The 22,341-nt window shown below is 48.6% G+C and overlaps 2 protein-coding genes across 16 annotated transcripts in view; one reads left to right on the forward strand and one right to left on the reverse strand.

Moving 5' to 3' along the window:
* Positions 1-22,341, forward strand: part of LOC6902031 (serine/arginine repetitive matrix protein 2) — a 44,878-nt gene that overhangs the window by 938 nt on the left and 21,599 nt on the right. For 9 of the 15 annotated variants that reach the window (XR_004469812.1, XR_004469813.1, XM_033382010.1 and 6 more), the window contains exons 2-6: positions 2,061-2,128; positions 12,796-13,186; positions 13,368-15,656; positions 15,819-16,214; positions 16,817-22,279. Coding sequence is in view for 13 of the 15 variants with exons in the window: in XM_033382010.1 (XP_033237901.1) it covers positions 2,072-2,128; positions 12,796-13,186; positions 13,368-15,656; positions 15,819-16,214; positions 16,817-22,279 (8,596 nt within the window). In the remaining 2 variants the exon portion in view is untranslated. Of the gene's footprint in view, positions 1-2,060; positions 2,129-6,134; positions 6,607-12,795; positions 13,187-13,367; positions 15,657-15,818; positions 16,215-16,816; positions 22,280-22,341 lie in introns of those variants that run through there. The other 6 variants (XM_002133529.4, XM_033382011.1, XM_033382008.1 and 3 more) reach the window with 6 other exon arrangements.
* Positions 5,083-5,571, reverse strand: LOC26533807 (uncharacterized). The gene is made up of 2 exons (XM_015185601.2): positions 5,426-5,571; positions 5,083-5,365 (listed from the first exon to the last, which is right to left on the reverse strand). The coding sequence occupies exons 1-2, from the start codon at positions 5,568-5,570 to the stop codon at positions 5,184-5,186; spliced, it is 327 nt and encodes a 108-aa protein (XP_015041087.1). The 5' UTR covers position 5,571; the 3' UTR covers positions 5,083-5,183.

A 22,341-nucleotide genomic window follows, 5' to 3' on the forward strand; every position in this document is an offset into this window, starting at 1 on the left:
GGTTTTCCATCTTTGATTATAATCTATATCTTAGCCGCATGGTTTTTGCAAAGTTCTATATCTTTTATATCTATCTATATTGTACTCTTGATCATCTATCTTTTTTACATGATAATCTAGATCCTTGATCTTTAATCATTCGACCAGAGCTCCTGTCTATAATGATCTATTATTAATATATGATCGTCATATATGTATATTTCTTGTATTTTTACAAGTATACATACATGAATGTATATGTATGTATGTATATACCATAACATGTCTATCAAGATCATAGCCCTTTATATTTCTGTGCTATCTTTGTACTATGATCTTCCTATTAATGAACATTTTATCTATGATATTCTCATCTATTTATCTATATATCCACAATTGTTCCTATATGTGTATGATCTTTATATCCTTGACCACTCAATAATCTATGCAAACTTTATAAGTCCCTTTCTCTGATTTTCGATTAAAATTTGAATGGCGATTACAAAAACATCGGGGGCTCAAATCAAAGCCTATTCAAACGTCAAGTCAAACATCCATTTAACGCGTTTATGGGTCATCTATCAAATCGAAAAACCAATAAAGAGATGTATGCCAGACTAAACCCATACCTTACGCAAAATACGGCCATCCATGCAGCGTGGGAGGGCGTGTGGCCAATGCCCTAAGATTCACAGATCAGATCACAACAGATCTCTTCTTCTGGTCACCGATCCGATCGCAGAATCACATAAATTTATAAATGGCCAAAAATCGAAACACAAATCTTGCATTTAGCTGTGCGGCAATTAAAAACCGTTTTATTGTCGAACACTCGCACGGATTTGGTCAGACAAGATTTATGGCAATAATCGTAAAAAGCATAAATGCAAATTCAAAGCCCATTTGAGAGCCCAGTCTCGTCTATAGATAAGTGTCGGTAAGTTAAATGACCCTTTTGTATCCCTTTTATGGGAGTTTGCATGGGTCCCATTTTCATTTTGACCCCATGCAGTAGTAGATGCTATATGTACAGTACAGTGGATTTTGTATCTGGATAGAGCAGCGATTGCTTAGATGAATGTGAGAAAAATGCATGGAGTAAATTTTTAGGTATGGATGAAGATAACTAAAACAATGAAAGATAGACAAATTGAGACTGAAAGTATGCCTCAATTCTACATCAATGGAGCTGGTGTTTCCCTGAGATATTTTAGCTTACAGTTTATTACAGTTCCTAACTCATTCAGACACCCCTAAGTACGAGTATCTCTCTAGCAATTCGATTCTGTTTCAAGTTCAATCGTGTTTTGGCACCGAGGGGCAACTCAACCTCATCAGGCTGATGGAGTGGCTTGCCCAATTGTGGTTTTTTGAACTTGTTTGGCTTTTGGCCCCCACCACACCACACCGCACCGCTCCGCACCCCTCCCCCCGGTCAGCTTCTCTCTAACCAAAATTGCATCGGAGCCCGTGCTAATCAAGCTGGCAATTCAATGAGCAGCAACAACAGCACTGCTCATGGCTCTGTCATTTGTTTTTACGAGTACTCGTATTCGCATGCAGTTGATGCTGCTGATGCGGCTGCTGCTGCTGTTGGCCATGTTCGATCTTGGCCATTTAGGGGGGAAATGTCACAACCTGTTGGGGTGTGGGGACACTCTGCTTCTGGCTTGCCTCGTTCATCATGATAGATCGCAAATAATATTACTCAGCGAACCAACCACAGCAAAATAAAATTAACAAAATCATCAAGTTAAAATAAATCAAAGTGAGAAATGGACATTGAAATAATTGCATCATCATCAGCTAAAATCTACAAAGATTGCTTTCCCTAGATAATCTTTAAAAATCAGCTTTGTCTCCTTAACTTTCTATTAAAAAGTTCCATTGATGTACATACATACATACGAGTATGTATCTATCTATCTCTCCGCAAAAATACAGTTCCATTCACCATTTTCTTTGCTTTCCACTGAATTCCGATAAATGCATCTTTATTTTTCAAAGTCCTTCCTTATAATGAAATTCTTTATATTCCATACAATATTTTAGAGATTATTTCTGTTTCCTCCATTTTTCAGATATTTTTGAGATGGAGTTGGAATGCGATTTGGGTGCTATACAAAATGAGGAATTGCTGAGGAAAATGGTAAGTTCTGGCACAAGATCTTTATTTATAAAGTGATTTAAGGGAAATCATTCCACTCGTTTCCTTCGCTCTATTATTCTCAATTTCTCCACGATGCTTCACCCAGCTTTAGGATATTTTAGGCGAACTTTTGCAACCTCTTCTGGACACTTCTCCACCTTTATCTTAGCCGTTTCTCTCTTTCCCGTCATCGCCCACCTCGTCGGTAAGGTTCATTGCCTCTTTTCTGGAGCTGGACCTGGACCTGGACCCGTCCCTGATGCTGTTGTCATTGCCTTTAAAGAGCAGACCCAGACGACACTTTCCAGAATGGTCCATAGCCAGAGATGGGATTGGGATCCACTCAATCCAGTCACTCACTTAGTCAATCGCTCAGTCCATCAACCCAACCCAGTTCAACCTGACCAAATTGGGTCATTTATGGGGTTGTCTCTTGCTGTTGCTGTTCTCGTTGGCTGTTGTCGCGTCGCGACGAGTCGTGTCGCGCGGCGTGGGCCGCCACTCGTCTCCTGACTTGGCTCAGACGCTGGCAATAATCGTTAAAAAGTCGTTAGAAAAATCAATGGAAAAGCGATGACGATGACGACGACGACGACGACGCATAAGACAGACCTGACCAAATAATGATCTATGTATGTATCTACAAAAAGCTGGCATCTGCATCAATAAAGAACAAGACACAAATATGTATCTACCAATGCAGGGTCGAAGATTTTAATACCCTCATGGTATCTATAGTCCATGGTATCTTCGATATAGTCAACAAATTTTGATCAGCTTTCCCAGTGCTCTGAGAAAAACCAAAAAATATCAGAGCCAAATGAAAGGACAAATGTTTTACTAAGAATGGGCTTTTAGCTAATTGTTCCAAATGTTGTTGAATGATAAGATAAGGTGAGATTAGACAAGAAACTGCAACTTTCCACTTAGAAAAACAACCGTTTTTTAGCACCAGCAACGGGTGTTTTCCCATGGTAAATGATATAGTAGCCCGATCATGTAAGACGTTATAATAAATATGTATATATACACAGTTTATTGGTTTACTGATGCTTTTATCTCTGGTGTGGCAAAAATGTGGTCAAAATAATATTACCGCCATCGAGGGTATAGCAGACGCAGCAGACGATCCACACAGCCCACGCAGTCAGCGACGGTGTCGACGTCGACGCAGCCAGCCGGCCGGCCAATTGGGAAGCCGCGCAGTGGCATTTCTGCTGCTGCGCTGCCTGCTGCCTTCTTCTCTGCTGCTGGATGATAAAGCCTCGGATGAGTCATTGGCCATGAATCAATTTCAGCGTTTTGGCCTCTGGCCTGCCAGAATCAAGTTGCCCTTCCTCGCATCCTCCCCGCTATCTTCTGTTATTTTGCGTTTGGTCGTGCCTGCCTGTCTGCTCCTCTCTCTCTCTCTCTCTCTCTCTCCCTCTCTCACTGGTCAGCCTGTTCCCCGCGTATCTGCCAAAGTGTATTATTACAAGGTGGGGCAGTGCCAAAGAACGCTCTCTATCATTGTGGTGGCCACTCAAACAGCGGGAGTGTGCCTCACCTGGTTCACATATGTACACCTAAGAGCAGGTAGAGAACACTGAGAACGGTCATGCTCTCCCCCTCGTCTGCGCTTTATTCTTCTGTCAGCCAGCGCTTTCATCGGATCCTCTCTAAGATGCTTTGCTCTCTTCTCCTTTTGCCATGCTGCATTGCTTGCCTACGCTGCCTTTATACTCCTCTCTGTGCTGCTGTCCACTCATCTGATCAGCTCCTGGCGATGATGTCATGCAAGGCCTGACTTAAAGGCGATGGAAGCTCTGCTGGGTCTCTAAGTTTGTGTGCGGGAAAGAGAGATAACCGAATGCTGCTGCTGCTGGCAGTCAGAGTATTCCTCCTTCGGCATTTCTGCTCTACATTTCAAAGAATGTGCATCCCTGGCATTCGGCCGAACAGAACAGAACAGAGCAGAGCAGAGAGCGTTGGCTGTTTCACGATTCAGGTCTGGCCATGAGGCCAGACTCGATTCGTTTCGATTCGACTCGATTAAGCCCCGGCGTGGGTTGTCCGTCGCTGCTGCTGTCGCTGCCACCGCCGTCGACGCTATATAAATCAATAAGCCAGAATCGAATTGGCACAGAGACACCCGCGTATGGCAAATGGCCAAATGCAGCAAGTGGTGGCCACTGTACAGTGGAAGCCCCTCTCTCTCTCTCTCAGCTTCGTCTAGTCACGACTACTGCGTCTACGTCTGCGCAACGTCTGCGAAACTATCATTCTCCCACCCCCACCCCCTCCCTCTGTCTTACGTCTCGTCGATGAGTAATTTTGTTCGAAAACAAAATTTGTTGAATGTGGGCGCCCCTCCCTCACCAGTTACTATATTGTAACCCGATCGAGGGCTCTGGAAATAGTCCCAAACTCTTCGAATATACATATGGACATACATATGTATTTGTACATATGTACATACATACATCCTATTTGTTTACATAAATGTGAACACTATTATAATGCAACAATGACACCCACCCCTCGGCGGGCACTGATTGAGTGATTTATTTGTGGATTCAAACACGGGCAAGGTGACGGGAATGGTGACAGTGACACAGCGAAGGAGTCCCATTCCATTCTTTCTCGAAAGTTGCGAAAAATCAAGGCCGAACACGTTCATTGATGAACAAACAATATTTATTTTCAATATTGGCACGATCAATTATTGTAAAAAATGTAACCGAAAGAGGAGAGAGGAGGGAAAGAAGCGTGGGCGGCAGTGGAGCAGACAAAAAGGGAAAAAGCTGAACTTCTATGGACTCCACCATTTCAAAGATATTACGCTTATACTTAGCACAGATAAATATAGACAGTTTTTCAATCAGGACAGGTCAGGGAAGTCTCTGTCCAAGACTCGAAATCCAATTATTAGCAGAACTTACAGGTTATTTTACGCAAATAATGTGATAAGGAAATCAGCTATGGAAAACTTTTATATTTTTCCAGAAAAACAGAATCACAGTATACATAGTTGGATTTTTTGTAACAAGTTGGGAAAAATTAGTGGGGTACAAAATCAACCTTTCTTCTGTGTTCCCGGAGGTCTGTGGCAAAAATCCTCACAGCCCTTTTTTCCATCAAAGAACCCGCACGGTTCTTTGCCCCTGCGGATTTCATAACATTCTTTAGTCTTATGATTGAAGCCCCAAGTGTTGTCAACATAGCATTTGAGCCGGCCGCCAGTGAGTACGCAGACAGCTAGATTAGTATAAAAATCCATTAAAAGTTAGGTTCAAAAACCGACTTAATCTTACGTACTATTATAAATGGGACTTCCGGCGAAAGGATTACAAACGGGAATGGCAAGAAGGAATATAGTAAAAAGGTTCCAGGTCTTCATTGTGACTGTAACAATAATTGCAGGCGAAGCAATATACATAGCTCTCAATGTATACATTTTCATTTCGATGTGGTGTCAGCGAATAAATATTGTAATTTATATGGATCGTTCTGCATGTTAAACTGAATAAATACATTATATGTATATGTATACCAAGGGTATACTCATAGAATTCTTGTAACATTTGTTTCGAAAAAGTAAAAATCGTTCGAAATGTATGCAAATAAATCGTAGGGTATGTCCCAGAATTGCACCTTTTTTCCGTGTTGATATTTGGAAATATTGAAGGTTCGATCCAACCAATGATTGGAATCTACTTGAATCATTTGTTTCCTGAACGCGGACCAGACCCTCCTTGTGTCCTCGCCTGCTCCGGCAACGGACAAAACAGAGAGAGCCCGCTGCCAAAGCTCAGCCCGGAGCGGAATCCGAGAGAAATCGCACGCTCCCAAGACACTGTGCGGCAGGCAGAGTCGGGTCTCGTCATCTTCGCATTCGTAAGTATTCGTATTCGGTCATATCTCTCGGCTTCTGCTTCAGTCGCTGCTATTGCTGTTGCTGTTGCTGCTTCTGCTGCTGCCGGCGTCAGCTGATGACGACAGCGTCTAAGCTTTGGGCCCGTCGCCGTCCACTTTACGCGGCTTTGATTCTGATTGGAAACTTCAGTCTGAATTATTTTGGTGCCTCGATTGCAACGTGCTCTGAACGCTCCGTGAAGCAGCAGCAGCCCCACACACAAAACCCAAAACCCAAATACAAAAGCCACGATCATTGTTTTTTGTTTTGTTTGTTTTTTTTTACCTGGCGGACGCAAAAAAAAATTATAGAAAAAGTTCAAAATTATTAGCTTTTTGTTGCACGAGAAAAAGAGAGAAAAGGAACACACGACAGAACCTGAGATCAAGGCGCGACAAGGATTAGACACGTCTACCCAACAGCCGTATTCATTTCTCCTGTGTTTGCCGGTTTGCAACAAATACAACAGCTACAACACGAAGAGAGGATCAGCGAAAAAAGTGGACTGAAGAGAGGAACATCAGCAACAGAGGAGATCACACATTTATCTCTCTGCCCAAACCAAACCAACCCGTCGCCTGAGGTAATTTATGTTCATACCCTACACTCCGAAGGCATGAGGGTATATCGGGTGTGGTTGAATCACGTGTAACAGGGACCATTAAGGACCATTAACTTTACTGCAGACCAGGAGCTTTTTAAAAGTTTTTCCACTTTAAAAGTTAGGCGGAAGTTGAAGTTATACATCCAGATGTATTCGATCGAATTCCAGCGTTCTATCGAAAACTTAAAAAATCGAGATAATTATAACAGCCAGAATAAGCCAAAAAAGTTCATATTTCGAGCAATTAAAATTATTTTGTCTGTATCAGTATCAGTTTCTTATAGTGCAAGCTATAAATCGAATTACAAGGTATCTAAACTGCCCGAATATATGTGCATACAAAAAGTTTTTACTTTTGGGAAGAGTCTGTGCGCAATATTGGGCGTCCTACGCTCTCGCGACTCTACCTTGAGCAACTTTCACACTTTCGCACACACACAGTTTGGCCCCTGCCTGCCTGTCCTCTTTACTCTTGTTCTCTGTATCTTTTGACTTTGCACAACAGTTAGTCAGCGAACGGTTTTCGTATCTGTATCTATGTACTATGAATGCTTCTGTATCTGTATCTTGCCTAAGTGGCTGGTAAACAAACAAACGAACGGATCTTATCTGGGAATTAGTGCCCCGCTTGGGTCTTTCATCAGTTGATTGAAGAGTCCAAGTGGAAGAACAGCTGGTCGAAGGCGATGGCGGTGGCGGTGGCGGGGCTGCATAGCAAACCTTGCCAGCGGCCATATGCTAATCTGGAGTGCATCTAATTACAGTAGAACACGTTTCCACTGCCGTAGGCTGTTGGCCTTGGTGACTAGCTCTACCGTTCTACGACTTGTAAGAAAACGAGATCATAGCCAAAAGGGATCCCTGTCCGAACCGGCATCGTTCTAGCCTTATAATTGGTCTCATTATTATGATAGATCTTCAGATTATAAAATTGTTAATTTTTGTGGTGGGGGTCGATGATCTCATAGGGAAATCTATTCTATTATTTTCACTCTATCAAAGATATGTTAGGTTCAGAAAACACTGGAAAAAAACTATTCCTAAACGTGGAGAGTTGTGAAGTTTTGTGGGGAAATTTTATTTCAGATCAGATTCCAGTAATTGAATGACCAGTCAAACTTGCGTGAAAACTTCTTTACGCCAGATCAGCTATGTATGGCCACTCACTGAATTCATATCTTTCCAAGATCAATTGGAGGATATATTTTTATGGGCTTCTCAAATTATAAAAACGAATAAACCACACATTCATTCAATTAAGGTTCAAGTGCGCTGGGTGTAGATTGAAACTCATGAAATTTGATTCAAATCTGATATATGTACATACGATTTCGGGAAAGCATCGGAATTTATCAAGAAATCGTGATATCAGATCGTATAGATTTTATTCGACGAAACTACGTGATTGCGTATCGAATGGATTTTGAGATATTCGATATATTTCGTTCGAATATGATCAATCTCCGATGGAGTTTCGAGGCCTTTTATATGCGGAATCAGTTTGATGTGAAGTACGAGTAATCACAAATCATTGTGAGGAACGGTTCGGAGCGGAACTCCGAATGCAGTAATAAATAAATCAAAGTTATTGTGTGGACTCCGTTATGCATAAAGATATTCTCCCATTCGCTTCGTATGAGATCATTTCGACTACTTTTTGAGATTGAGGGAGATCTCTGCTGTTTCGCGTAATTTCCACACAAATATGGCTACGATGCATGCGATGGGGATACGACGGATTCATCGGCCATATATCAAGTTTGCATTAAAATTTTCAATGCGTGTGCGATGCCTACATATCCCCATACCCCCTACCAAAACCACATATGTACCCCTCTGCACACACGACAGCACTTGACAGCTGTCCATCGATCAAAACGAGATAGAAACAAAGACAAAAACGAAGTTATACGATTTTTCCCATGGCGCACAGTAGAGCCCCCGGATTGGTGCTTAGTATGCAGGCGGGGGCCCACGAAAGTGCTCCACTTTCGGAGAACAGAACACATGGTAGAGGGGGTGGGCATTGACTGGCTGGGGGCATGTTTTATTCACCTGGGGCGATGTCATACCCAAAATAAGACGAAAAACAATTAACAGCAGAACCGAAAAATCGAAAACAAAATAGAAAAAAAAAACAAATACAAATAATACCGTCTACGACAGCGCAAGCATAAACATGTCTCGCTCGCTCTCGGCTCTGCGGCCGCCAGCGGAAGGTATATTAGCTAGAAGGTATGGCAGTTACAAAAATATTTACACTAATATATGTACATGTGTATATATGTATAAGCCTTTGATTCATATGATATTGTATGCGATATTTCACACTTATCAAAATCTAAAAGTGAAACAGCTGCCGCATAGAGGGACGCTCTTTGGGACTTTTGTACCCCTCTTACTTATAGTGCATTGCCGACGTCGACGTTAGCGTACACGTCAGCGACGCTTTGCCGTCGCTGCTGTGCTGCTGCTGCTGACACAATTCTCATTCGCAATTGGCAATGCTCTGGGCCGTCGGCACTGGATGACGGACGGACAGAGGCAATTAGGTCGCTTGCATATTAAAAGCCATCAAAATTGAAACGAAATTGGTATAAAAATAACCACTGACGCCCCAAGTCAGAGATTGGTGGTGGGTGGGTGGGCTGTGCGATGTAGTGGGGTGGGGAGGTGTTCAAAGTGCAAAACAATTTCATAAATTGAACTGATTGCCGATGGCCGCCGCTCTCGGCCGCTCTCTCACTCACTTTCTACAGTACGCAGCCGCTCTGTCGTTATCTTTGCCACACTGCACAAAAACAAGGTCGAAATTGCATTTAAAAAATATCACCTATGCCAAAAATCGCCTGAGTTACGGGTATTGCATGTAAACTATGCTACATCCAACTCCAAGGTTTCTTTGGGGTCTTTTTGGCTGATATTTCGGAGAACTGTTGGAAAAATATTATATGATAGAAATATACCACAAAAATGAAATCAGAAAATGAGGTGAAAAAAAGTATATGAATTTTTCTCAGTGTACCCTCTCTCTACTGCTCTCTCTATCCCTATCTGATCACTTTTCAATGCCAAAACGGTGCCCACGCACCAAGAGACAACAACAGGTGGCGCTGTAGTGCCTTTATTTTGCTCTCTCACCATCGCCTGCTGATCTCTCTCTCTCGCGTTCTCCCCCCCTGTCTTGATAGCCAGCTATCTACACTACGAAATTCTTAGGGCTTATCTCCATTGATATGCAATTGAAAGGTGGGGGAAAACAGTTAATCATGTGTTATTCGCAGCGTTTTGCACAATGGAATGACCTACTTGGAATTCTCCGCCCTCCACCCCCGGAAACTGTTGAAGAAGTTTCAGTTGTATTCACGTAGTATTACTTTAGCAGATATATGTATGTACATATGTACATACATAAATCTGGCATAGGAATGATGGGTCTGTCATGTGTATCAAAAGCTTCCTTGTTTCAATTAAGTTTTATTAAAATAATTTTCATAACAAATTCTTGCCAAAAAACCGCGGGGAAAAATGACAACGCGCAGCGTTGACCTCCAAAGCTGACACGGCAGCAGAAAAAAAAAAACATTTAAATGAACGGCACAAATGAAATGAAACCAAAAAATAACAAAAACAACTAAATGAAACACAGAAAACTTTATAATAATTTATCAGCATTCGCACATCAACAAAATCTCGCACGTCACGTCATCATCATCATCATCATCATCTGTCGCAGCAACAGCAGCAGCAGCAGAGAGAGACAGCGATCCATCCATTCCTCATCATTAGTGGAGGAGGGCGGCCTGCAGTCAGCGCCAGCGCCGGCGTCGACGCCAACAGGTTGCCGGGTGCCGCCGCTGCAGAGGTGCGAAGACTGCTGCTGCTGCTGCTGTTGTCGTCGTCGTCGTCGTCGGCTTCAACTGGTTATCATGGGCGCTTTTAGAAATTACGTCATTCGTGGAGTGCTGTTGGGGCCCGAGAGCCGAACCGAACCTGAGCCGAGGTCGGGGCTGGCTCTACAGGTCTAGACAGAGTCGTCGGTTGGCGTACAATGTGTATTTAGAATAAGGTGAGAAAGCTACTGAAGCGCTCTCACGCTAGTCGACTAGTCGGCGAGACAGATGGAGTGGCCATCACAATAGACATCTCAAAGAGCTGCTAGTCCTCACCTCCATGTAAATACACCCTGGGCGGCTCTGACTCTGACGACGACCAGTTCTTGCAGAAAAGTTTTTTCAGACACGCACATGCACACGCACACACACACAGAGAATTGCATTTATGCTTTTTTTTTTTCTTTGTCAATACCATCTATTGGCTGAGAGAAATGAGTGAAAGCGGGTCCAGCCAGCGCCATCTGTTGTGCCATTTGGTCTTTGTGTAGCGAAAAAAAATAATAATAAATTTACGGTTTTTGTGGCCAAATGGTAATGATTGAACCAAAAAGAAACCACTCGGCCATCAATCATTGGAATTGTACGGATATGATGACCGGCTATTGGGTAGATTTCACTACTATCCATAGATAGATATGGTGGGAAATACGAGTACAGCAATAGATACTAATCGTACGAATATTCCCATACAATCGTAAGGTTAGTAAAGAGCATTTTTGATTCGTAATTCATAACCATCTGTTGGCTGGAAACTCATACATATGTATATACACTCTGGATCCATTCTAAAATGCGCTGCTATATCAGAATATTTATGCATAATGCAATAAAATTTTGCTAATTTACAACTACAATCCTACAAACCTTCAAAAGTCTCGGAAACCCATCCCATTGCCAACTTAAATAATGAAAGTTTGAAACGAGCTCAGGAAGTTCTTCCTGAATTAGGCACTCCCTCTCTCTCGCTCTGTTGATCGAGAACGGTGTCATTATTGTTAATACAAATGTTAATGTTACTTGACATGTTTTTCCGCTGAACAGTTCGGTGTGGTGATATCACCATCGCTCGCTTCAACTTCAGTAAATTTGTTTGCCAACAACATTTGATGATTGCTGGTCGTTCCTGTTCCCCTGCCGCCTATCATCATCCACCTTTCTAGATTGTTTTTTAAAAAATAGTAATGATGTATTTATGATTTAATCGTACTTATGTACATATGTATGTATGTGCATGCCTATGTGCTCGCTTGGGGCTCTTGTTGTGCTGACCCACTGCTTATCGGTCAGTGTTTCGTTCGATGTATTCGGGTTTTCAGCAGTTTATTTTTAAGCTAAGGTGTCAGTCCATCGATCCACCGATCCACCGATACCCATACCGATACGATTTACGGTCCCATTCCGATACGCAAGCTCATAATCAAAAAATTTAGCAGACTTAGATCCGGTTGTATTTCATGGTATTTTGGATGATGATCTTTTTAGCTATTTAATCATGAATCGAAATCCCATTCCAGTCCTGAGTTTTCTCAGCTTTCAGTCTTGCAGAATATAATCCCTTGTTTCTATTCCTGAAGTTAATTCAGATCAAGCGATTATCATTAATGAAATCTATTTGGAGTTTAGATTTCTTCCAAATCTTTCAGATTGCTCAGAGATTTAGCAAAACATGTCTTGTGCATAGCGAGGGCCATAGATGCACGCCGATAAGGGTGGTTTTTGCTTACGTTCTTTAAAAATATATTCGATGGAGTGTCGATTCGATTCGTCTAGAGTTCCACCATATTTGCACATTGCATGGTTTCCCGTGAAAGAATTGAAATGGAATCCGTTAACAAATAGGGGGCGGAATCTCTTTATCATTTCTTGGGAATCGAACACGAAACGAAACAGCATTGAGTCGATTTCTATATGGCTATATGGCACTGGTTGCTGACTCAGTTCTGGCTGGACTGTGTGTTGGCTGGCCGGCTAATTGGAGGGGGGCGATTGGGGGAGGAGCACTGCGGCGAACTGCCGTCTCTGGGGGGGCCCCATAAAAGGCGTGCTAGTCGCAGCTTGGAATGGCGAGCGACTTTGAGCACGCGTGGGCTTTGCACTCCACTCCATTCCACTCCAATCCACTGCGATTCCACTTCACCTCATCTCTACACTCCACTCGATTCAACTTGAGCTGGGGGTCTAATTGGCTCAAGGACAGAGGCACTGTATTTGTGTTTTGTGAGATCTGTTTGGGATACTTACACTTTTATTATGGTTGTTTCCCTTTTTGCAGTGGCAGCAGTCCGAGGACAGCGAACGCAAGAAGCAGATCCGATCGCATCTCTACAAACTGCGAGAGTCGCGTCTCTGCAATCTCTACAGGCACGAAGCGGACCCAATGGCGGAGCCCCAGGGAAACGGTAATGGTAATGGAACGTCGTCGCTGACTGGATTCGGGGCCAAGGATCCCCTGGCCACAAGCCACGGAGACGCGCTGCTGGACCAGAATTTCCAGAGCCTCAAGTCCAAGGAGGTGCGCGACTCGATGAGCCCCACCCATGAGCTCAAGTTCCATTCAATGACCCTCACGCAGCCGAGCAGCACGGGCTGGGATGTGCAGACCTCCTCGGAGGTCAGTCCCGATGGCAGGGCCTTCCGCACGGAAACTCTGGCCAAGACAGATGGTAAGTCCTGACAACCGTTCTGTTCTCTCTGTCTGAGCATCAAACCTAACCCAGTCCCTTGTCAGATAGATGTATATGTGTGTCTAACTCTGTTCCACCTCTCTCTCTGTTTGTACGTATGTCCATCTCCTGCCATGTCCTGCCTCTATGCTGAATCTGCAATCATGGTGCTGGGCTCCAGGCATTGAGAAGCTCAATGGTGGCGGCCTGGCCGAGTTCAAGGGAAGGAACGAGCAGAGCTCGAGTGCCTCGCACCAGGGGGATGACCAGAACTACGTGAAGAAGGCCTCGGAGAGCACCAACACCCAGCTGCAGGAAAAGGTGGTGTTCGGCGATGAGAATAGCGGACGCACCGAGATGAAGGTGAGCTCCACCTCCACCTCGTCCTCGTCCACCAAGAAGGTGGTGTCATCATCCTCCTCGAAGGTGGACTTCGGGGATGAGCCCGCCCAGCCGCGTTACCTGATGGATGACCAGGAGAAGGTGTACCAGCAGCAACATCAGCAGCAGCAACAGCGTGAGCAGCGCGAGTGGGAGGAGCAATGCCGCATCCAGGAGAAACGCGTCCAGGAGCAACGCATCCTGGAGCAACGCATCCTCCAGGAGCAACAGCAGCGCCAACAGCAGGAGGAGCGCTACTCGGAGAGTCGCGAACAGAGCAACAGCACCAGAAACGTCCAGACCCAGCAGCACTACGAGGAGAACAAGCGGTATGTGGACATGGACAAGGCCTCGCCCGAGTATCAGCGCCACGTCCAACATTTGATGTCCCAGCCCGGCGAGATCATCTCCAATACGGTGGAGTACCCCAAGCCCAATGTAAAGATGATCACCACGGTGAAGCGCCTGCCCGATGGCACCATTGTCAAGAACAAGCGCTACGAGACCGAACAGGTAAATCCACAAACTCAGCGCCAAACTCAGAGCCAGACTCAGACCCAGACCCAGAGCCAGACCCAGCGACGTACCCAGGATGTGCATGACAGCCATATCCGTAATCAGAGCCAGAACCAAAGCCAGCCTCGGGATGTGGTGGACAATGCAGAGCCACTGGGACGTCGTCCTGGGCAACAACAACAGCCGGTGGATCAAGAGCAGCTGACTCAGTCGCAGAGCTTCTCCTCTGTGAAGAAATCGAGTCGCCGCTTCTCCACGGAAACCACCTCGGAGACCGTCGAGGAGTTTGATGATCGCGGACAACCCATCACCAGCTCTCCCGCAGTCCGTCCCACTGCTCAGTCTCCGCGCCAGCCGGCGGCTCCTCCAACTAGTGACTTCTCCACTCACGGATTCCCCTCGGTGCGTCCAAACAAGCCCACGCAGGAGTTCTCCAGCCAGAGGCCCTCGAAAGAGGAGGAGGAGGTGGTGGTGGTCAAGTCGGAGAAGAGCCGCAATGTCAAGCAGAGCACCAGCTCTCAGCGCACCATCGAAACGGAGATTGTGGGAGATGATCAGCATCAGCCCCATCATCGTCCGCAAAGTCAGCCCCAGATAGCAGCCCCTACTCCCAGCTGGGAGCAGCCGGCAAGTCCCAGGCGTCAGCCTGTGGATGACTACAGCACCCATGGCTTCCCCTCGGTGCGCTCCCGACCAGATCAGCCGGATGGTGAGGTGATTGTCACGTCGAAGTCGGTGAGCCGCAACCAGAGCGCCAGCCACAAGTCGCAGACGGAGCGCATCATCGAGACGCAGGTGGATCAGGACTATCCAAAGGCCCCCCACAGCCACACCCACACCCACTCCATTACTACCCACTCGCATTCACCCCAATCTACTGGCCAACCGGCCAGTCCACGCCGAACCCATCCGAGCACCCATGGCTTCCCCTCGGCCCGATCTCCCACACGGCCCACGCCCGACTCTGCAGCGCGTCGCCCCGCCGCAGGCGCTCGTCCTGGAACTAGACCTGGAAACGCCCCGAACAGCTCGGACACCACGACCACAACCACGACCGTAACGCGTCGCCAGCTGCAGAAGGAGCGCGAAGTGGACGCCGCCCATCGGGCTTTCGCAGCATCGCTGCGCAGCAGTTCGCCGGCGGATAGCACCACTTCGGTGGGATCGCACCACCATCAGACGCCACGTTCGAGCATCTCCTCGACCCGCACCTACCGCCGAGAGGGGCGCGAGGGCTCGCATGACAGCCAGGCGCCCTCGGAGTCGAGTCGCATTAGCACCACAACGGTGACAAGGCAGACGGCGGGTGGATCAGCACCAGCCACTCCCAAGACTGTGGCCAAAACGCCGCCGCCGCAGCAACAGGTGGTTAAGCAGCAGCAGGTTACTACCAAGACGATCAGCAACGAACCCAAGTCGCCCACTCAAAAGGCGGCAACGACCACTGTAACGACCACGACAACCAGCACCACCAAGACAGGTGGTGGTGGCGGTCCATCCTCTCCGACAGCAGCAGTAGCCCCACCATCTCCGACTCCAGCAGCAGCTCCAGCCAGTCCCGCTCCAGTTCCAGGTACGAAATAAAGAAAAACAAAATAAAATGAAAATCTCAGATAAAGAAAAAAGAAAAAAAAAAATATAAAAAGTAATCAAGATGAATCTATATACTTACTATATATACTCCTATATCGGAAAAACTATGAAAAACTATGTATATGAATGTACTATCCTTCAGATAACAAGCTATCACAGTATACGTATACTACCACTAAGCCTGGCGACATATTCTCTCTGCCACCAACTCCAACTCCAACTACTCCTCCTACTATTAACAACGAACCAACAACACTAACCACCAATAAAGACAACACCACAGCCACAGCAGCCACAGCAGGCAGTGGCACAGGCACCACTACAACCACCACAGCAATCCCTACAGCAACAAGAACCATCTTAAGCGACAGCCAAGAACAAGAACCCATCCGAAAGGTAAAGGTGATCGCAAACGAAGCGCATGAAACGGTGGCAGTGGCGGTGGCAGAACCGCCTTGTGTGAAGCGTCTATACTATCAGCTGGGACCCGAAACCCTCAGCGAGGGGGAACCCGTGCCCCGTCCCTCAGAGAGCGTTGGTAAGGCATCTCCCGAATAAACGTTAAAGATATTGAACAACCCCCAAAGCAACCAGCAACCAATCTTTTTGTAAATGCCTATGCTCATTATTTTCTTTTTGTTTTCTTTCGAAACTGTTTTTGCAAATAAATATAATACCGAAAAAACAAATGCAATGTTTGAAATGTTCAATGTCTTGACCCCCAACGTGCACCATACACACACACACACACACGCGCCACACGAACACATAAGCCATAAAGAGAGGCGTCCGTCTCTCCTGAAGGACGATTAACAACAAACAACAGCCTGTAGCGCAAAACTCTTCTCTAACTCTTCCACTAATGGGCCGAAAAGGGTCTTTGCCTGTCTATACAAAAATCTGTGCCTGTTTTGTCGCCTGCCGCCTAACCCCCGTAGCCGTAGCGCGTAGAGAGCATCCTAACCCGTAGTAGCAGCCGCAACCCGTAGTCGTAACTAATCCATTAACTGGGAAAAAGCCACAAAACACACCAAAAACCCCAAACCCCAAGCACAGTAGTAGATCTACGATCTATGGCCCACCTGTCTCCCCTCGAAAACCCGCTGATGACCTGCTCCCGTTGATGTCTACTCCCCGCAGCCACCAAGCAGAAAGCGCCACCCAAGATGCGAAACCAGCCGAACCACAATCGAAACTACGACGATGATCAGAATGAGCCCGAACATGAACCCAAACCCCTTGCCAGTTCCAGGGGCAGTTCGAAGTCGCCGAGCGTCGAACGCCGACCGGTCTTCAGGGAAACCACATTCGAGGGCAGACGTGTCTCCCAGCCAGAGGAGGATGTCCTGCTCATTGAGGAGCAGATCCTTATCGATGAGACCTTGATTCAGTCACAGCCCAAGCCCAAGCCCAACCAAAGCAGCCCCGAGCCGAGATTTCCCAGATCCAGGACTCAGAGTCCCGAGAAACCGCGGGTTTCTCCACGACAGAGCCCCGAAAAACAGCCGCAGCACCCGCTGTCAGGAACTCGTCGTCCAAGCGCCGAGAAACAGCTGCCGGCCAAGGAGAGCCCGCAGAAACCAGCGGCGGCGACAACGGCGCCACGGCAGGGCAGTCCCGAGAAGCAGCTGCCCAGCAAGTATCCGACTCCCACTACCATGGGGCGTCCCAAAAGCCCTGAGAAAGCGGAGCTGGAGAGGGCTCAGAGTCCAGAGAAAGAGCCTGGATTGCCTAGAAGATCTTTCCAGTTGCCCAAAGAGAGCAGCCCCTCCCAGAAAACAGCACCCGAATGGCAGAGTCTGCCAAAGGCTCAGACTCCCTCAGAGCCGGGACTGCCAACAAGTCCTCAGAGGGCCCAGAGTCCAGGGAAGGAACCAGCTTTCTCCAGGGGATCACCCCGACAGAGTCCCGAAAAGGAGAGCCCGAGTCCCAGGTCTCTAACCCCAACCAATCCATCAATTCAGCAGAAACGAGAGGAGGATCTCTTCCGCAGCACGATCACTACCACTCAGACACGAAAAACGAAGAAGAATCTTAACGATGAATTTCTAACGAACGAACGCCAGAGCCAGCCCCAAAACGAAAAGGAAACCCAACCGCAACAGCTACCGCAAACACAACCCGAAGAAGCCATAGAAAGTCCAGATGGTGGTTTATTCTCCAAAGGAGGCGACTCCGAGCCCGAGCCAGTGGAGGAGGGAGCGGCACCTACTTATCGCAAAAAGGGTTTGAGCCGTCGCGAGACTTTCGAGGATCGTTGTCGCAAGATCCTGGGCATGGAGGAGGATGGGGATACCCAGGGAAGCTACATAACGCGACCCAACGATGATGATGGTGATGATGATGATGATGATGATGCAGATCAGAATCAGGAAGAGGAGGATGAGCAGAAGATAAGGCAAACGACCACAACAAAGACGGAGACCATTGAGGTAAAGATCGAAGACTGCCTCGATGACGATGATGATGATAATGATCAGCCTTCGCGTCGTGTCACCGAGACCTTTGTGGTGCGCACCCAGCCGAAAATCAAGGTGGAGGAGGTCCAGCCGCAGCAAGAGCTCAGTGAGCTCTTTGTGGATGTGGAGGAGCCCTCAAAGGAGGAGGAGGATCTGCCCAGGAATCCCAAAGGGGACGCCGAGACCATCAATGTGAATGAGGAGACGACGATTTTTATTACCAAGCGACCCTCAAAATCACCCTCGCCTTTGCCCAAGACTACCCTGAAATCCGCCTCCAAATCTCCATCGCCTTCTCCTTCGCCATCTTCGATTCCCATTTTCGAGCCAGAACCAGAGACGACGAGCTTCATCACCGAGAAGACCATTGATTGCCAGAGTAAGACCATCAAAAAGTCACTACCAGAAGGAGGCTGCACCACCAAGAAGTCTCCCCTCAAGAAAGTGGAACCCCAAGAGGAGCTACCCAAGAAACGGCCAAGTGTAACGACGAACACAAAAACCGAAACCGAACGTCGCAATTCACGCACCTCCTCCTCCAAGCAGGCACCCAACCCACACCCAAAGGCTACCGCTCCGAAGAGTCCCAGAAAGGAGTCCCTGACGGGTCGAAAGCCGGAGACACGCACCAACACCACCACTACCACTACGACGAAAACAGGACGAAAGCCCAGCGATGCCAGTCCCAGTCCCAGTGCCAGCACATCACCATCAATCAAGGATCGCCTGCGCTCTTCGCCACGTAAGCAGCAGCCCCAGTCCCAACCCCAGAGCCAGAACAAGACACCAATAAAAGTGGATCATGTGGATGGGGACACCACTACCTCCCCAGATGTGAGTCCAACGCGGGGAGAGCGTCGTCGGTCGAGTAACATTTCCGTGCACACGGAGATCATCATTGATCACACGGCCCCGAAGTCGCCCCGGACCGAGCGTAGGCCCCAGCTGATAGCCGCCTTGAGCCCTGCCGCCGCAAGGAAGTTGCCTGTGACCGAGCGCAAGGATTCGGCGCCCGTGCCACGGGTGACGCGACGCGATAAGGCCGACAAGGTGATGCGCTCCACTAGTGAGAACATCATCAAGGTGGTCAACGGGCAGAAGAACCCCATCGCGAAGAACCCATCCAAGCAGCAGCCCGAGATGAGCAGCCTGAGGCCCGTGGAACGTGGCAGCCGACCCAGCAAGTGCTTCACCACCAAGACCATCAATCTGAGCGAACAGCTGCTGGTCAATAGCGAAGACATGATCATCGACATCCAGCAGGCAAAGAGCTCCAGGGAACCGTCGCCGGATCGCATCGTACCCACGCCGGTGAACGCCGCGATGGACAAGGACACGGGCAAGCCGCGTTATCCCGATGTGGTCCAGGAGCCGGACGATGAGCCGCGCAAGAAGCCGCAGGTTACCAACATACCCATCTTCGAGGAGGCGGCCAATGCCTATGTTGGCTGTCAGATCTCGGAGCTGCGCAACTCCAATGGCCTGGACGATGACATACTCGACAATCCCATGGTAGAGGCGCCCCAGAGTCTGGACTATCCCACAACCAGCAGCCCCGGCACCAGTACCGACCAGTCCCATCCCGTGGAGCCTGTACAGCCGCAGGACACCGACGAGTGCCTGCTTAGCGTCCACGAGAAGGTTTCTCGCTTCACCCACTCCGCCGAACAGGTGAAGCAGCCACGCAGCTCTGTCCCCTTTAGCCGGGAGTTCGACGAGAATGCCAAGATACCCGAGAACGATGAGTGCCTGCTGAGCATCAATCAGAAGGTGGACAAGTTCCTACGCACCGCCGAGAATATCACCAGGCAGCCGCTCACGCCTACCCCCAGTCGGGAGATGGAGCGCCCGCGCCCCAGCTTCGAGGAGATCGATGAGGAGCTGCGACAAGATGACTGCACCCTGAGCGTCTCTCAGAAGGTGCACAAGTTCATTGACACCGCCGAGAAGCTGGCCCCGACAGCGCCACAAAAATCGCCACGCCTGGTGGCCAGCATCGAAAGACACATCTCGCGGCAAGATACGGACTTGGAGCAGGAATCGGAACCGGAACTGCAGTCGGATCGAGAGGAAGAAGAATATCCCAAGCAGCCACAGGTGGAGTCGGAAGAGGAGGAACCTCTGCCCATGACCAAGAGTCACACCACAGCCATTGAGCTGAAGCGGCAAAAGGACATCCTCAACCGACCATCAGTCTTTGGACAGCCACGTGCCACAGAGGCCCTTCGTAAGCCATCCATCGTGTCCAAGCAGAATGGTACCAAGCTGCGATCGACTCCCAGCAGCACCAGCACCAGCCTGATTACCGAAGAGCGTCGATCCTACAGGAATCAGACCACAACTGGTAGCACCACCACGGGCAAGCCCAAGTCACCCCAGCAGCCGAGCAGCACCCCCAGGGGAGCTACCCCATCGAAACCCACAACATCTGGAGGCTCTCCAACGAAGCCCACAACAACTGGGGGTGGCTCCAAGCGTACCGTGGAGCATGTCAGCCAGAAGCAGTGGGTAATCAGCGATGTTGATGTGGACGTGGAGGTGGTGGGACCACCACCACCGACCCACAGCAACAGCCGCAAGCCTCAGTCGCGTACCCGTTCCCGTTCCCGTTCGCCTTCTGCCTCCCCCTCACGCTCGTCGCCCTCCCCATCATCGACGCCGTCTCGCTCACCCAGTAGACGCACCATTGGCACCACCAAATCCAACTTGAACTCGACCGCCGCCAGCGTAGTTAAAACAACCACTGAGCACCACCACCAGCACCAGCACAACCACAGCAAAAGTCAAAGGCACAGCCCCAGCAGCACCACCAAGCAAAAAAGTCCAATGCCCACTTCAAGCCCAAGCCCAAGTCCAAGCCCGACTAACCACCCAAGCAAAACCATAGGTACAGCCACAACAGCTGATCCCGAACCCCATGTACACGTTGAATCCCTTCCAGCAATCCCAAATGGCAGCGGGGTAGGACGCACGGTAGCCACACGCAGGAATGTGTTCGAGAAGACACCACCACAGCAGGCAGCCCCAACAAGCACAACAGAGCCACAGCCTGGCGGGCGTCGTCCCTCGTACATGGATCACACCAAGAGCTCGCTGGAGCACATAAGACGTGACTCCCTGGAGATCAATAAGAACAACTATTCGCGCAAGTCCTCAGTGGAGGATGACTCGGGCCTGGAGCCACGCAATCCGAATACCTCGGTGAAGTTTGATGTGCCCAAAAAGGAGGATAAGATCAAGTTGAAGATCGATCTGGAGATTGAGGAGATCTTCGATCTGCAGGTACTCGAACAGCTCCTGGAGACAGTGAGCAGCTACGAGATGCGTCGCCGGATACGCGCCCAGATGCGGCTCATCAGAAAGAACATGATCAATGCGGGGATTACCACGACAACCACTACCACTACAACGACGGTGAAGACCTCTCCCAATGCTGCAGCCCCACTGGCATCGCAGCAGCCGAAGAAGCAGGCCCAGCAGGAAGCGATCCCCCCACGCGATCGTAGTCGCAGTCCAGAGGCTAAGACCATCAGCAGCAGCTTCAAGGGAGTGCGCACCACCAGCACCACGAGCAGCAGTTCCAGCACCAGAAGACAGCGAGGAGAGCAGGAGGTGGACAGCACCACAGGCACAGGTGGAGCAACGCCTCAGGGCAAGCCGCCGGTGAAGCCACGAGAGAGGAGCGCCAGTCCGGCCCAACGCCGTCGCAGCAGTCCCCCCGGCAAGCAGTCGCCTGTGAGCATTGCCACAACCACCACTCGGACTTCGAACAACGGGGCTGGTTCACGTGCTGGTACACCCAGCAAACCAGCACACCAGGGACCCATCTGGGCAGATCGCACTAAGGTGCTCAAAGGTCACGGGCCCGTCTCGAATGGTGGATCCAGTCCGCGAAAGGGATCTGCCACGAGCACCACTAGCACCAGCTCCACCGGAAAGATGACCCGAACCCTTCAGAGCACCAGCACTAGCTCCAGCTCCACCGCCAGCTCTAGCACAAGGGCAGCCAAGCCCAAGCAGCGCGAGGAGGACTCCATTACATCAAGCTACGGAGTGGGACCCACGGACGAGAATGGACTGCCCCTCTTTGGGATAAGAGCGCTCAAGAAGAAAAGTCAGCCAGCACCGTGTGAGACCAAGCAAGGTGACAGGATAAACATAAGCCACATATTCCTTAGATACAAATACTAATTTGAATACCAATTC

This window comes from Drosophila pseudoobscura, chromosome X, assembly GCF_009870125.1.
Source record: "Drosophila pseudoobscura strain MV-25-SWS-2005 chromosome X, UCI_Dpse_MV25, whole genome shotgun sequence".
In the NCBI taxonomy this organism is placed as follows: Eukaryota; Metazoa; Arthropoda; class Insecta; order Diptera; family Drosophilidae; genus Drosophila; species Drosophila pseudoobscura.

What these genes read in the sequence shown, in the direction of transcription:
- LOC26533807 (XM_015185601.2), bottom strand. Translation starts at nt 5,570, where the DNA reads ATGAAAATGTATACATTGAGAGCTATGTATATTGCTTCGCCTGCAATT. An exon ending in CGGAAGTCCCATTTATAATA is followed by an intron (nt 5,366 to 5,425) that starts GTACGTAAGATT and finishes ATACTAATCTAG; the next exon opens with CTGTCTGCGTACTCACTGGC.